Source organism: Lichenostomus cassidix, chromosome 6 (assembly GCF_008360975.1).
Source record: "Lichenostomus cassidix isolate B80296 chromosome 6, HeHo_3.0, whole genome shotgun sequence".
NCBI lineage: Eukaryota > Metazoa > Chordata > Aves > Passeriformes > Meliphagidae > Lichenostomus > Lichenostomus cassidix.
In genome coordinates, this window is record NC_139487.1 from 14691125 (window position 1) to 14706237 (window position 15113).

A 15113-nucleotide genomic window follows, 5' to 3' on the forward strand; every position below is an offset into this window, starting at 1 on the left:
TAACTAGATGAGTAAAGAAAATATCACAGGACTTTCTTGCAAAGCAATTGAGTCTAATAGAACATCATTTTGAGAGAAAATGTGGAGCAACTTAATATAAAGTCAACCAAGGATACGTATTTTCTTTCTGATAGACATGAATCTGATCTACTACAATATTGGGGCAGACAGAAATATATTGAACTGAGGCCAACATTTGCACTTCTACTGATGTGTGCATTCAAGCTTTGAATTCTCAAATTGTATATTGGAATAACAACAGTGTTTTGCCATATGAATTCTGTTGTCCAAAGCATTAAAATTCCTTAAATTCACAGGGTGGATGTCATATCCCTAGTACCAACTGCCACTCTAAAATCTATTACTCTTACATTGTGCCACTTGCTATTGCAAAAATTGCCTGAGTTTGTAGCACTCAGTTTAACAGGAGAAGGTCTACATTGATCCACCTAAAACAGATTAACTGGCCTGTTCAAGCGTGTTCATACAACAGGTAATTCCCAATGGACCAAAACACTAAGGATAGATAAAGAGAAAATGAATAATTGCCAGACAAGGTGAGACTGAAACCCTGTGTTTCTCCTGGCACTAACCAGTGCCTCAGGTCTCCACCCTTGTGAAAGTTTCTTCATGAGGCTTCATTAGGCAGGAGTTAGGCTGTCTGTCCACCAGCAAAAGTTCTTTGCCTTTCCCATTCTAGTTCAACACTTGGTATTCTTGTTTTCCACAAGATTTTGAGTCTACAAGGCTGTAACTGCTCTGTGAACTAAAACATATAGTTATTCCCCATTCTGCTGGAACATCTCATGACAGGGGCTCCAGAAGAAATCCACAGCCATGCTTGGGTGTGCTTTCTTGCCCTCTGCACCAAACACCTTCACAAACTTCAAGGCTCTTTTCACTATAGCCACTACTGTACTTGTTCTCTAAGGGGAAAAAAATTACCTGGGCAAAAAAGACAAAAGGCTTTACCTGGAAAGAGTTATCATAGTAATTCGGTTTTGATACTCTTAAGTAAACTTTTTTGCACTACACTTTTCATGAAGTCTCTTATTATATTCTGTTGGGTTTACTATGCCACTGTTGACTTTGACAGCCTAATGATAGCCCCATATAAACTAGCTCCCACCTACACTTAAAGCCACAGGTCTACCTAGCTTGCTTCTGAACTGCAGCTACTGAATATTAAGGTGAAATTATCAAGGTGCAGTCTCTACTAGTGTCTTGTCCTATCCCTGAAATGCAATAATGAAAGATTTCCTTCCCCGGTTGCCAAAACAATATCAGAAGAGAGGTGCTGCTTTCAAACACAAGACAGGGGAGCACTGAGTCACTAGTCCAAACCCTCTCTGGAGCTGGCTGCTGGGATTGTGCAACAAACTGCTCTCACAGGTTTATGTTTTCAGCAATCCTGACATCTTGTTGAAATCCTAAACTTTGATTAAAGCCCTTCCTCCTGCAGAAGCACCATTGTATTTTTTCACTCCACACAGTAGAGTCAGCTGATAAACTCTCACCCTGAAAGCCTGAGATCACCCAAAACACTGACCTCATTCACTCTCAAGAATGCCAGTACAACTGCACTTTCCAGATACTTGCCATGAGAGACATTTCAAACATCCCACTGTCAACAGCCATGGGCTCCTTTAGTCAGTGTTAACATTTATGCCACGAAGAACACTAAATAAATCATCATGCTACATTCAGCACTCTTTAAGAGAGCACAGGTTCCATAATCAACCTTATACCACAGATATATGAGAATACTGGAACTAAAGGCCTTTCCAAATATGCTGTCTTGCTGTGCAAGATTGGTATCCATAACTGTATTTAGTAAGTCCTGGCATGTAGGCTATAACTCAATTACAAACATCCAAAATTTGGAAGCATATCTCAAGAAAGAAATGTTATTACAGCTCCATCACCTCAGTGTAGATAGTCCAAGACTTACAGTATCAGATATTTATGCAGAAGTTTTTTCATAATGTTTTCAGCTTACTCAAGTTTCATTTTCTCAGGGAGTGTGAAATTAAAAGACTGCCTTTATAGCTAATGTGGTTAGAAATTCATCCCAGATCAAACTCAGAATAAATTTGCTCTCAGCTCGGGAGGTCTGGGGACTATTTTACAAAATCAGGACTGAAATCTTTCATCACAAAGTCAGTACTTTCTATCACATGCAAATTCAGAAGCCTGTTCTGGCTGTGACAGATTGCCAGGTAAAGGAGAAATCCTCACCTGCAAATCAGGTCTGAGGTGTCAAGTCTTGAGTTTACCATTTGTATGTAGCAACATGCAGTTATGGAAGATCCTGGGTAATAAGTGAGCTGTGTTGCAGAACACATAATAACAAGTTCTGTTTAATTATGATGTGGGCAGCATTTGATCTCCTTTGCTTGAAATAAACATCTACCAATTTTCACTTCTGTGAAAAATGTCATTTTCACAGAAAATAAATTTTCACTTTATTCTACCAGGTATTTATGGCATATACAGAAAAAAATTTTATTCTTAAATTAAGTAAGTATTCTGTAATTAAGAGTGATTTCTAGATTAGATTCTAACATTTTTTTCATTTTATTTGATCATAGCTTTTAAGAAGTCCAAACTGAAATTTTCCATCTTTGTCTTCCAAGAATAGGCAATGTCTTTTCCTGAATCGTATGAATAAATTCTCAGTTGTAACAGCTGTTACATACCAGGAAAGTACCTTCGTAATGTTGAGGTGTTCCACTTGAGATGTCTGGACTTGCAGGTAGCTCAACCTTCAATAACCAGAAATGCTACACATTAACACCTTTTTCAATCTTCCCTCTCTCATGTTTTTTTCTTTTATTTCTTCATTAAGGATGTGAACAGCCTAATATCTGTTATATATTTTTTTATTAAATATATATATATATATCCTCCTCTTCTTCAGCCCCATGATTTTTCATTACACATTACCATTAACATTCATTAATGTTCAGGACAATTTCTAAATTAGAAAAGTATAGAATTAGTCAGCCTTACCCAATCACTTTTCATGCTGCCCTACCATGCTCAGCCACCTATGGAATGTCATTGGGGGGGTGGGGGTAACAGTTATAAGTGTTCCTTTACTATCAAAACTATGCTCATTTTTAGGGACCTTAAGCAATATACATCAGAGATACTTTTTGATGCCAGACTAGAGATCTCTTAGTGCTCTTTGAAGAGCAGGGCTGGATCAGCCTCTGAGAACAAAGCATGTGCTGGTCCAGCTGGAAGGGCTGTAACTGCCAGCTTCATCTCACTAGGTTTTAGTGAAAGTAGAAATGTTTCCCCTTGTTAGTACTCTAGACCAGCCTAAATAGCAATGGAACTTCAGTCACTCAGCAACTCAACTTGGGTACCAAAAATCAAAGAAATATGTCACCGTTTTAAGACACATATCCAGATGACCTGGTTATGTTTCTACACAAAGCCAGAAGCAAGGACCAGAAATGGAAGCTGTTGCCCAAATTACAAACCACTTCTTCACCAACATCATATTTGTGGACAGGATCCCTTTCCTCCACCCTGTCAGTTGATGTGCTTTCCTTTTCTCGATTATATGGCTGTACTCAGACCACAGAGAAGAGGTTGTTGCAGTTTCAATTCACTGGTCTTTCTTCCCTTTTAGAAAATCGTATTTGTTAGTCAGGAAGTGCTGCACCTGGGACTCAAAACCAGAAGAAAATAACTTCTGGCTCATTCAAGCAATGAAGTGTGAAGGGCTATTAATTTATAATCTCATTTTAGCAGAATTCCACATGTGCCCCAGTTCAAGTACACACTGGGCAGAAAACAGAACAGAAGTCTTGGCTCATTTTGCTCCAAGTGCCCAAACTGGAGCCCTCTCAGTTTTTGAAAGAAATACAATATTTAATTTATAGTGTGTTATCAACATATATTTATGCTCTCTGCAGGAGAGACATTTCACTCTTCTTGCTTTAGACTAGCCTCAAAAAATGAGTGAAAACACAACATCTTTTTGCTTTTGTATAAGCATGTGGAGCTTCATTCATCAGTTCATACATTCAGGTTGTGATGTCAAGTCGTCTGTGCACTATTTCTAAGATAATGAAGGAAAGTATTAAACCAAATCACATAAACTTTATTCAGTTCAGAAGTGAGAAAAGAACAGGTTGGGATTATACTAAGCAATGAAAACTGCAGTACTTAAAAATGGGGTCGTCAAGACAAGCAAAGTAGAGAAGTTATAAGATGAGCTGCAAGCAGAAGTTAAGGGACCATAGCAGGAGGGTCTGATGCAGCTGCAAGCCAGACAGTTGGGGCTGCAGCAACCAGACACTTGAAACAGCTTCAGAGGAGGCTGCTCAGAGCAGCTGGCCTGGAAAAGATGAAGTGCCCTCAGTAGGAATGCCACAGCAGCCCCTTGTGCAACAGAATTCACAACTGAAACCCAACTGCCTGAAACCCATAGAATTAATAACTTTGCCAAAAAGACATGTTTTAAAGATTTGCCCCCCAAAAATTGCAGCAATTGTGTTCAGCAATACTTTTTTACTAGCAGCTTCCTTATAAAGTCCCTTTCCAAGAGCAACCAGTGTGAGGAATGTAGGATTACCTTAGGGACACCACAGACACTGGCATGGCAGTGCTTGTGAATAACTACATGCAGATGCATTGACACTCATCAAGACATAATTCAGGGCATCAGAGAGCCTGATGGATACATCACCTGCAACCACCTAAACACAGACAGTATCATAATGCACATAGCTATGCAATTATGGGTCAAAAGCATCTTCATGGTAGCCTTCTCATTTTCAGTGCTTCAGAACACCTGTACACTTGCACTGGGTGCAGTACAGGAACTGAGGAGTTATCCTCAAGCACAGGAGCTGCTCAGCTGCCAGAAGCAGGACGATTGTTCTAATGGATGCTGAACATGATCAGAAATGTCTTGTCTCCAGGTGTAGCTCTGCCATGTCTTCTTCCAGAGACTGCTCGGCTGTCACCAGCTCCAGCACCATGCTCCCCCCAGCAGTATAAACACACTTTGACTTTTCAGTCTTGATGTTTGTTTGTAATTCTTAGAAATAAAATTCAGATATGCTCTGAATTCTTGAAGAGGGGAACTGTTTTTAGGCCAAACTCTGTCCAGACTCCTCCCACACTAACAGCAGCTTCCCTGCAGGATGATACAGTTTAGGACTACTCAGACTACATCTTGCAGGTTATTTTATGAACCTCCATGAGAACAGAGGCATTAAAGAACATTCTCCACAGCAGGGAGGCAGGTCAGTCTCCCTGTCCAAATCTGTCTTGGTCTGGACTGAGATTGCTGCTAAAAATGACAGTGGAACAGTATTACATAATCTGTCTTTAAAAATATTTTATTTTATTCTTCCACAAGCCATGCCTAATTTTTCAAACCCTGACAATCTCCTTCTGTTTCTAATAGCCAAGAATTCTGGAAGGGAAAAAAAGAGAAATGTTATGTATTTTACAGTTCTTATATTAGCTTTCCTGTTTTCCATTCTCCTCTACCCACTGCCATTGCACATTTTAGGTACTCTCCAATGATATCCTTGACAGAGCATTAGGTCTCAGTTTCTTCTTCACAATTCTGGCACTGAGTTTGACAGACACCTGCTACCACAGCTCTGTCATTTCTCCTATTTAGTTCCTCACTGCTCAGTTTCATGGCTTTTTACTATTTTACCAAGCTCTCAGAATACAGACTAAACCTAAAAATATGTTACCATTTGAGTTAATATACCTTGCCATACATTTCGTAAGTGTAATCAGTCCTTTTCTCAGTCACTGATCTGGCTGATATAATTAATTACCTTTACCAGTATATTAGTCCCTCATCTCATTCCTCTGGCGCAGGGAATAATATTCTGAAGAAATACATGAGAATATAAGACATATCCATACTGTTGCTTTAATTAATAGATATTACAGTTCAAGAACAGACATAAAAGAATTCTTCATATTGCTTGAAATGCCAACATTAACTACCAACTGTATTCCTTTTATATTACTGTACAAATAATGTCCACATATAGCCCACAAATAGATTTAAATATACACTGAAAAAAAAGTTTCCAAAGTCAATTATTTCCTAGCATTACTTTTTATTTTTAAAGAAATAGAAGTATGATTCACATGTATAGTTTTACAGTCTTCTCTGTTAACTTACTCCTTTCCAGGGATTTATTCAAAATTACAGATAAACCAACAAATTTCAACAATTTCATCTTTTAACCAAAAGCAGTACTAAACACGTATCATATACCTCCAACGTGTTGGTATTTTATTGGGTTTTCCCTTAAAACCAAAAAAAGGCAGCTAAATAAACACTGAAAAATAACAAATGTAGCTAATTTCTGATCACAGACCTTACAAATTATGTTTTTCTACCATCATCAAGGTGAATATAGTATCAGATCCTCTGTTAACCATGATGAATAATGGGAATAAATTCTTCAGGATTAAAGATGTAAATGCTCCCGAACCAACCTAAGACAAAACCAACATATCTGTACACATCTATACCTGTGATGTACCTTGCAGAGTCCACAGGATGGAACACCAGTTTCTGGGAAAGCCCCACTTTCTGGACAGGTTTGAAGTGCTGTTCATTCACAACCAATGCTCCACGGCAGAGCTCCAGCAGGCAGTTGGCCTTAGGCTTAGAACTCATTCTAAACCAAGCTCAAAGTGCCATTCCTCTATTACAGCATTTCTTTCAACTCTGACATTCTTGAGTATCGGCTTTCTTAAAGTAAAGTAATTCTGGCTCAGCACAGAGGTGTCAGGTGACATTGGTGACAGTAGCCTGTGCCAGATGCTGAAGGAAGAAAAGAACAAATGAGTGGGCATGGCTGGGTGCCTCCATACACGTGTGAGCAGCACGTCACTCGCTGGGCTGGGGTAACACCCCACGGACCACACTGAAACAAATGAAATTACACTGGGCACTTCCATTCAGGTAGCACCACTTCCACCAGGAATGAGAATAATAATAGAAAGCTATATCATTGCTTTAGAAGCTCATGATATTCTGAGTAGTTTTTCATAAAAGGAGCAATTCTCCTGTGAACAGAATGATGAAAGTTAACCGACCTCAAGGAAAGGTTAAGCTTGAAAGAAATCTCAATGCTTAGGGAAAAGATATCTTAAAAACCAATAACTTCTCCCTGGAAGACTCTACTGTATCAGTATTGTCTTCCTATTTAATATATAGATATTTTATAGCAAGAGTTATACAAATAATATTCACCTTGTGAGCAGTTTCAAATTACAAGTAGTACATAGCAAACTAGTCTGCACTCATCAGTCTGTTTCTAAACATAATCCTGACTCAACATCATTATGACAAAACAAACAGGACCATTTCAAATGTATGACATAACCCCAGGCAGATATTTACAATTAAGAGAAAGGTGTTAAATATCTAAATCCATGCTGCAGATGTTGGTAAAATTCACTAATGACCAGAAATTAATTATCCTGTACAGCTATCATCTATGCATATTATTTCTAAACTAACAGTCAGAAACTTTCTTTAATCACAAAATATTTTAAATTGTAATTTACTCAATGCAGTAACCTTCTTGTTCTGTATTAAAACAATATATAAAGAAAAGGGAAGATTGTTTATAAATAATGCAGTATAATGGATATTCACATTTACATATATGTGTTTCTTTACATCTAGACTTCTATCATATTTTCTTTCTTCTTTCCCTTCTGACTGGGCTCCCTTTGAATTTTAAATCTGAAGGGAAATTATTCTGAAATTCAGTGTTGATAGTAAATACAGACTTTTTTCTCCCCATATCATCTGAGAGTGGAAAGATGCAGGTTCCTATGACCACAAACTTGTGAAGTAACTCTTTTAAATGATGTACTACAGCAATAAATGCTTCATGTTTGGATCTATAAAAATAATAACCATTTCTGATATAGTGTAGCACTCCAATTTATCTGCTACAGTTTTGTGGTCTTAATGCAATTAAAGTTACCAACTGTGTAAACATATCCTTAGCAACAACCCACAGAATTTGCAGCCTTAGACAACTGAAAATTTTCATGGCTGTAGTTACAAGTCTGAGCAATTTTTCTCCACAGAAGAGAGTATTCCATTAAATTGTTTATCTTTGGTCATAAAATATTCTCTGGCTATTATTTCAAATAGTAGGTTGATACTTTTTAATTAAAAATATAATAATTTCTTTCTTTGGAAAGTCCCTTATCTCCCTGATCATTTTACTTTTTTTTTTTTTTTTTGGTTGGTTGGTTTTTTGGTTGGTTTTTTTGTTTGTTTGTTTGTTTGCTTGCTTTTGTTTTTTGGGGTTTTTGTTGAAAGTGGTATTTCAAATCCACTACATTTTTGTGTGAAAAGACTTTTGAAACCTGCTCTATTTGGTGACATCTCTGCTCCCAGAACACAGTGTCAGGCAATTCCAGTTATCCAGGAAACAGAAGACAGCAGTCTTAAGCAGATGGAAACACATGGAGATAGAAAAGACTACAGACAGAATTATTTTTCCTGTTCTTAAGCAGGAATAGGAAAATGCCCAGACAGCATAATTATGGCCAGTGAAGCATTGCAGATTACCAAACTGTGCCACAGAATACACCCACCAACCCTTTCCCTTGGCTGTATGTATTACAGTCCAGTGCAGGAAAGAAGTGGTTTAAAAATTATTAGGTTTTCAGCATTTTACAGATACTGAATGCATCATGGTGTATGTAACAGCACCATACAAAAATAACCTTATTTCAAGACATTCCTTTCACTTCAAAATTTTAAAAATTTGTGCAGCCTTTTGTCTGTGTGAGCGATTTTGTCAGCAGGGATGCAAACACATTTAGACCATTCACCGCCTGTGCCTGAATGCTGACTGATGCTCGAAGGCACCTGCTGAAAGGAAGAATACAAACCCCTGCTTCTCCTTCATCCTTCCCCGCCCTAAGTCTCACTCTCAATTCCAGGGCCAAATATCCCAAGCTGCTCCCACAAAGGCCTCCTTCAGGGTAAATCCACACCCCCAACAGGAGGATGGATGGGAAAGCAAACTGGTCTGATTTAATTCTACTGCAACAAGGGGTGAGAGGAAGCAGAGCAGGGTATACAAGCTCTGCAGAAAAGTCAGAAACAAGCATGGCTTGCCAGTCTGCAAAGAACCCAGTGTCTCTCCACCCTCCCTTCTGGGGTTGGGATCAGGATGAGGTAAGACTGGCCTGTTAGGGTTATCTCCATTGCAGTCACTCTTTGCTGCAAGGGGATCAGGTTTGCAGCTCAAGTAGAGCTGCTGCCAAGAGTCACTGTGGCTGTCGGTTGCCTCCAACACAGGTCACTGTCTCTGAGACAATCTGACATCAAACGCTTTGAGTTTGACATTAAATAATTTCAGTGCCTGTAAGAGCAAATTTTGTGTTTCTGTATGCACGTGGAACAGATGACAGTAAAACTGAAAAGCGGAATTGCAGCTTTTTGCACAGTCCCCAGAGAAATGAAACACATTTTCTCAGCAGGTGCTAAAATGTGTTTGCTCAGAAGACTCTTCATGAGAAAATTCTACTAAATTTACTGTTTTCACATCTTGGCCTGCAGTACATGCCTACATGTACAACCTATTTCCTTCAGTGAGCCTAATGACAAACCCAAACCCCATTCAATTAAATTTAGAGTTGCATTTTCAAATGCATCTCCTATCACTAATACTGTAGGACCAACTTTGAATATGCCATTTGGTATCCAAAGTGATAAAGGATTAAAGTTTTAGATTTCTAGGGCAGTTAATAGGAGTCTTCCAAAATCAACACTTAGGCATTGAGCCATTTGACCCACAGTGAGAAGACTAAAACTTCTGAAAGTCAGTATTATTTAAAAACACTTGGGACAGAAATGTACCTTCCTCTCATCTGCTAAGACACAACTAAAGGCCACATGTAACTTTCCCTGTACAAGGAGTGTTTTATATTTTAAAACTGCATATATGCATCCTGGAATAGGAAAAAAAATCCATTGAAATAAATTAGTTGGAAAAAACACAGATGTATTATTTTAAACATAAAGCAGAACTGCTTCACCTGTTTGTAGCAATCAGTAAGTAGCAAATATAGAGAATATCATGAGAAATCCTGTTCCATAAACTCATTCTTTCCAAATACCAGCTATGGGACACTGAATAGTAAGTTAAGTGGGCAGCATGTCAACCAAAATAGAAATTGAGGGGGCAAAAAATTCTGTCTAAATTGACATAGTTTTAAACAATAAAGTTTGAGTGTGTTTTTGGCCTGTTATAAAGTACCGCAAATTTGCATTTTGATCCATACGATCAAGCACAAAACCCTCACAGGCAGCATGTGACAGTCTACTGCTAAGTCTCTGTTTCCCCTCTGCTCTTCACCACCACAGCCCATTGCTGGCACATCTTCCTACAGATAGACTGAGAGCAGAAGAAAGCAAATACACACCAAATACTTTCAAACAGCAGATTCTGTTAGGAAAAATTTGACTCTGCAGCATGACTACAGATTGCAGTCCAGATTCAGGTGGTTTGTATTTGGTTTGTTTTCCGATGCAGATGGTACCAGTTTGGGCTATTTTCACTCTACACCCGTGAAAAAGAGAACTGTGGCAATAATTTCCTAACTTTCATGTGAATACAGACTGATCAAGCCAAATTCCTGTCATGGACCAGCTATATTTACATTCACATTACAGTGCTTCTATGGCTGGAGCTCTCCCTTAAGTGCTAATCCAGTAGTACAAAATCAGAGCTCAAGCAGTAGATGCATCTTTTAAATAGAGTCCTTCACATATGAATACATACTCTCTCTGAAGCAAGTCTCAATCTGAGATTAAAGACAGCATGTAGCATGTAGATATAGGCAGGGAGAAATACCTTTGAACTAGGTGAAATACTATGACCCCAAGACAGTGAAATCAGACAGATATTTTGAAGTGAATTATCAATTATTTTACATATTGCTCAGGAGAACTTATAGTGCTGCTCTATTGTCAGGATTTCCTAAAGGAAAAGCCAAGCAAAAACTCACAAAGCTGTCTTTTAAAGAGCAAAGTGTGCAGCATCCTGTGATTCTCCATATTCCCCAGAAGAAGGGAAGTCAAAATCAAAGAACACACTTGGCAAGACAGGTTGTACATGAAATTCTCTTGATGAATTCTTTCCTATAAAAAAAATTTGCATCCTTGACTCCTGAGTACTTCTAAAAAAAATTTGGCCCAATCATGTCTAATAATGTTGGAGAGAAAACTTTGTTAATCAAGAAGGGGTTAAGAAATGGGTTTTCTAACATGACTGAGAGAAAAAGTCTTACATGATAATGTTATTAATAAAATTGAAACCTGGTAATCAAACTGATTGCTTATATCAAATCAGGTCTCTTGGCAGTTTTATATACATTGAAGGTGCTAGACTGTATCTATGAGTACAAATGAAATCTGCAAAAAATAGCTTCCTCTTGAATAGTCATGCATAGATTGAGATCCTTTGATGCAGCACTGTCTCCTCAAAGCATCAAAAATAAACATTAAAGAGATTTACTGTAAACTGTTGTTTTAAACTCATCTGTTTGTAGTTAATTTTATTCAGCTTCTCATTGCTAAATGTTTATGTTATATGATAGAGCATAAAATTCTCTGCTTTTTATTTCAACTGTGTGAAACCCTAGAGGTTCAGAAATGGCAACTGAGAGCCAAGGCTTTACCTGTTCCCTGGCTTGCACTTTTCACAGTCTCTCCTGCAGCTTGATGGTCCATCTCTCCTGAGTGCCACTGCTCCTACCTGGGACACATTCCTAGGGTTTCTTGCCATGCAGAAGAGGCTCTGGGTAGATGCTGCTGTACCACTGAGCTTCACCCCACCTGCAGTCAGGATGTGGCTTCAGGCACCAACCCAGATCAGGAACTCAAACAAGGTTCCCTAGACTAAACACAGTCATAATGTGTAACCTGCATTAAGACAATGGTACAAATGGTCTCCATAAAAAGGTGTTAGCATCAAAACTTATGAATCTTAAAGGAGGGTATGCATAGCTGATATATTTATCATTAGTAGCTTCAGCAGGAACCCCTGACAAACCCAAAATCCTCCTACAAATCATGTGGTAGAAGGTATTAAACTAGAGAGCATTAATTTCAGTGAAAATAAGAAAAGTAGTCATGAAGGGGTGAGAGAGAAACATTCAGGCAAGAAAAAACACCAGTCTTGTCAGTGATAGCAGCTAAACTCTGGATTTTGCCAAATGATTTCTCTACAACTGGCTCTGTATGAAGATGCTTGTTCTGATCTAGGGACATCAATAACCAAGAACTAAAATTATTTAGACAAGTCAACTGATCCTTTGTTTCTGTGCTACAGTTTTTTGTCTACTCAGAAATTCAAAGTCAAACCAAAAGTGGTCTTAACAATAGGATATAGAGAACTGGAGCAAGTCTGGTTCTGACCATGCCTCAATGGCCTCACAGCTCTGAAATGGAAACCAGAATACGCCACCAGAATGAGGCAGCATGTAGAAGGAAAGAGCTGGTGGGAAATTAAGAGCAGAAAATAGCAGAGGGGATAAAAAATAGGTTCTGTTTCTGAACATACAAGATGAAGAAGTTGCTTTTAAAAATCTCTTTATTTATGAGCAGAAATGGAGAATTGCGCAGTCATATTGGGAGAGGATGAGAGACCAACCCAAACTAAGCCACAACACTTGCAGTGAAGAGGAAATTATGTTGCAACAGTCAGTGGCATTTAGAAAATCCACCCAAGCATTTAGAAGGTCTTTTTCAAAATTACAATGGCATCTTGAGCATCTAAAATTTTAAATAGAAATGCATATCTATTCTGCCAAGGGAATTTACTGCATTACCGTGTTAGGTAATAGTGCCAGGAATTCATTCCCTATCTTTCACAGCTGTATATAGGAAAATAAAGTTAGTGCCTATCTATGTAATCACAAAAGTGAGAGTCTGTGTGGATGTGGGTTTTCAAAACATTAGATAAGAAAATACAGTAAAGCCTTTAGGTAAAAGGCTTCAATGATGTTGCTCCGGAGGACCAGTGTTGTGGGAACACCTCTGTAAAACAGCTCATCCAAGACCTTCAGATACATTCTTCTGGGACACCACTGTGCCCCACACCCCCTGGGCCCTGTCCCTCAGCTGGGTAGTGCAGGTTGGCCCAGGCTGCCAGGCCATGTCTCAGCAGGCAGGAGCACAATCCCCACTGGTCCCAGGTGTGCCAGGGAGCAGGGAGGTGACACAGGCATCCTTGGGAAAAAATCCCCATCTAGGTAAAACAGCCCTTTGTGCTGGGAAGGAGAGTTTAATGTTAACCATCACTATGGTCAAGAGGCAACCCACGGGGTAAAACAAATCCCAGTTCCTCTTTGGCTTTATCCAAATGAGCATATTATGTCAGAGGGACAGTTGCTGGGGTTACAACTACAAAAATAGCATGACATGTTTTCTGCATGGTCAAACCTCTGGCTGCCTCCAGGCTCTCCCAGGGCTCCTGAAGAGGAAGGCAGGGTGTTTCCTGCTATGGGCGTTAGTCAGGCCCTTCCTCCCCTCTAGCCTGGGCCCCCAGAGACAGCATTTTGGGCTGATGAGTAAGGCTGGAGGGATGGAGAAACTGCTGCTCACCCCAGCCCTGGTGCAGGTCTGCATCACCCTACTGCCAGCTGGACACTGCAGTGTGTCCCTGTCCATATGGGCTGTACAAAGGCCCACTTGACCACAGACAGGATCAGTCCCAACACGGGCCAGAGGTTCAGACTCTGAAAACACCTGCTGGGCAAAAAGGAGAGGCCTAGGGCTTTTTGGAGGAGCTTGGCCATGCCCTTCTTTATTTAAGGTTTTTCTCTAGTGGTTTTCCTATGTTGTTGCACTCAAGCAAGCCTTCTCAGCACCAGGGCAGATGGCCAGACAGGCTGACTTGGAGGCAGACCAGAATGAGCTAAGCAGGTGCCACAAAATCTCATGAACAAGTCTTGTGTAATGAAGAATTTCCTAGGAGTAACTTCCTGGCAGCAGTACCAGTCTAAGCAGTCACACACCCTATTCCTCCCACCCTGTGCTGCACCCTCACAAATATCTGTGAATGAAATCAAATTAAAGAACTGATGCAGTTAAAACCTCCCCAGTTTTGTGACTTTTTGCTGGATTGCTTGTAGTGGACTCCTTCCCCAGTCCATTCACTGCACAGCTACACAAACACAGGGACAGCAGATGACCAGGATGAGAAATCCTGCATGAGTCAAACTGCCACCCAGCCCTGAGCGCACGAGACTCGGGGACTGCCCTGAGCATGAGGCATCAGCAGCCACCCCCTCCCAGCACCAGGGAGGTGACAGCACTGCAAGGACAGGCGAGAAAGTCTCTGCACTGGGCACTGCAGAGCTGTAAACCTGTAGCTTTGGTTGCGTCAGGAGGAAACAAGGTGAAACCAGCACGGTGCTGCAGATGACAGGCTGCCACCAAACATCCTGAAGGGACACAGCCTGGGATCTCTGTGACAGCCAGGCAAGAGGCAGTTGTTGTGTAAGGGAAACCACTGCAGGAGCCTACAAAACAAATCTCTTATTCTGGTATGTGTTCAGATAAGTGGGAAGATTATATAAGCAAAAGAGAAAGTGACACAGCAATTTATTCATACCCACTTCTTCACACTGTCAGAGTGTGAATTTTAAATAATTAAAAATTAATTTAATTTTCAAAATAACTACTAGGGAGTAAAACTGCAAAGTTGACCAGTTTACGACCAGATACTATGCAATGTGGAATTCTAAAGTTTTGTGACATGACATTCAACATTATATTATTCCTTAAAACCCACAAATTTTATAAGATACCCCAAAAAAAAGCAATTTTTACACTATTGGGCCCACCCTAGAAAGCTACTGTATTCAAGTATCAACTGATTTCCATGCTGAAAGCTCAGAGACCCAAAAACAATAGCCTGCCAACATCAGAGTAATACTGTTATCAAAAACACAAATCTCATGGCAGGCTATTTCCTCAGAGTCACCTGCACTAACTAGGAAAGTCTGTTTTACTGCTTCAGTTTCACAAGAAAAAACTTCAGTCGGTACAATCCAGGGACAAGAAT

General features: G+C 39.6%; 2 protein-coding genes across 11 annotated transcripts in view; one reads left to right on the top strand and one right to left on the bottom strand.

Moving 5' to 3' along the window:
- The window catches only part of DNTT (DNA nucleotidylexotransferase), a 140782-nt gene extending 133194 nt beyond the window's left edge, over positions 1–7588 (bottom strand). For 2 of the 4 annotated variants that reach the window (XM_085065160.1, XM_085065157.1), the window contains exon 1: positions 6532–7587. In XM_085065160.1, coding sequence (XP_084921286.1) covers positions 6532–6618 — 87 coding nt within the window. In that variant the 5' untranslated portion in view covers positions 6619–7587. Of the gene's footprint in view, positions 1–6531 lie in introns of all 4 variants that reach the window. The other 2 variants (XM_085065161.1, XM_085065159.1) reach the window with 2 other exon arrangements.
- The window catches only part of BLNK (B cell linker), a 91721-nt gene that overhangs the window by 32042 nt on the left and 44566 nt on the right, over positions 1–15113 (top strand). The gene's annotated exons all lie outside the window — the stretch shown is intronic.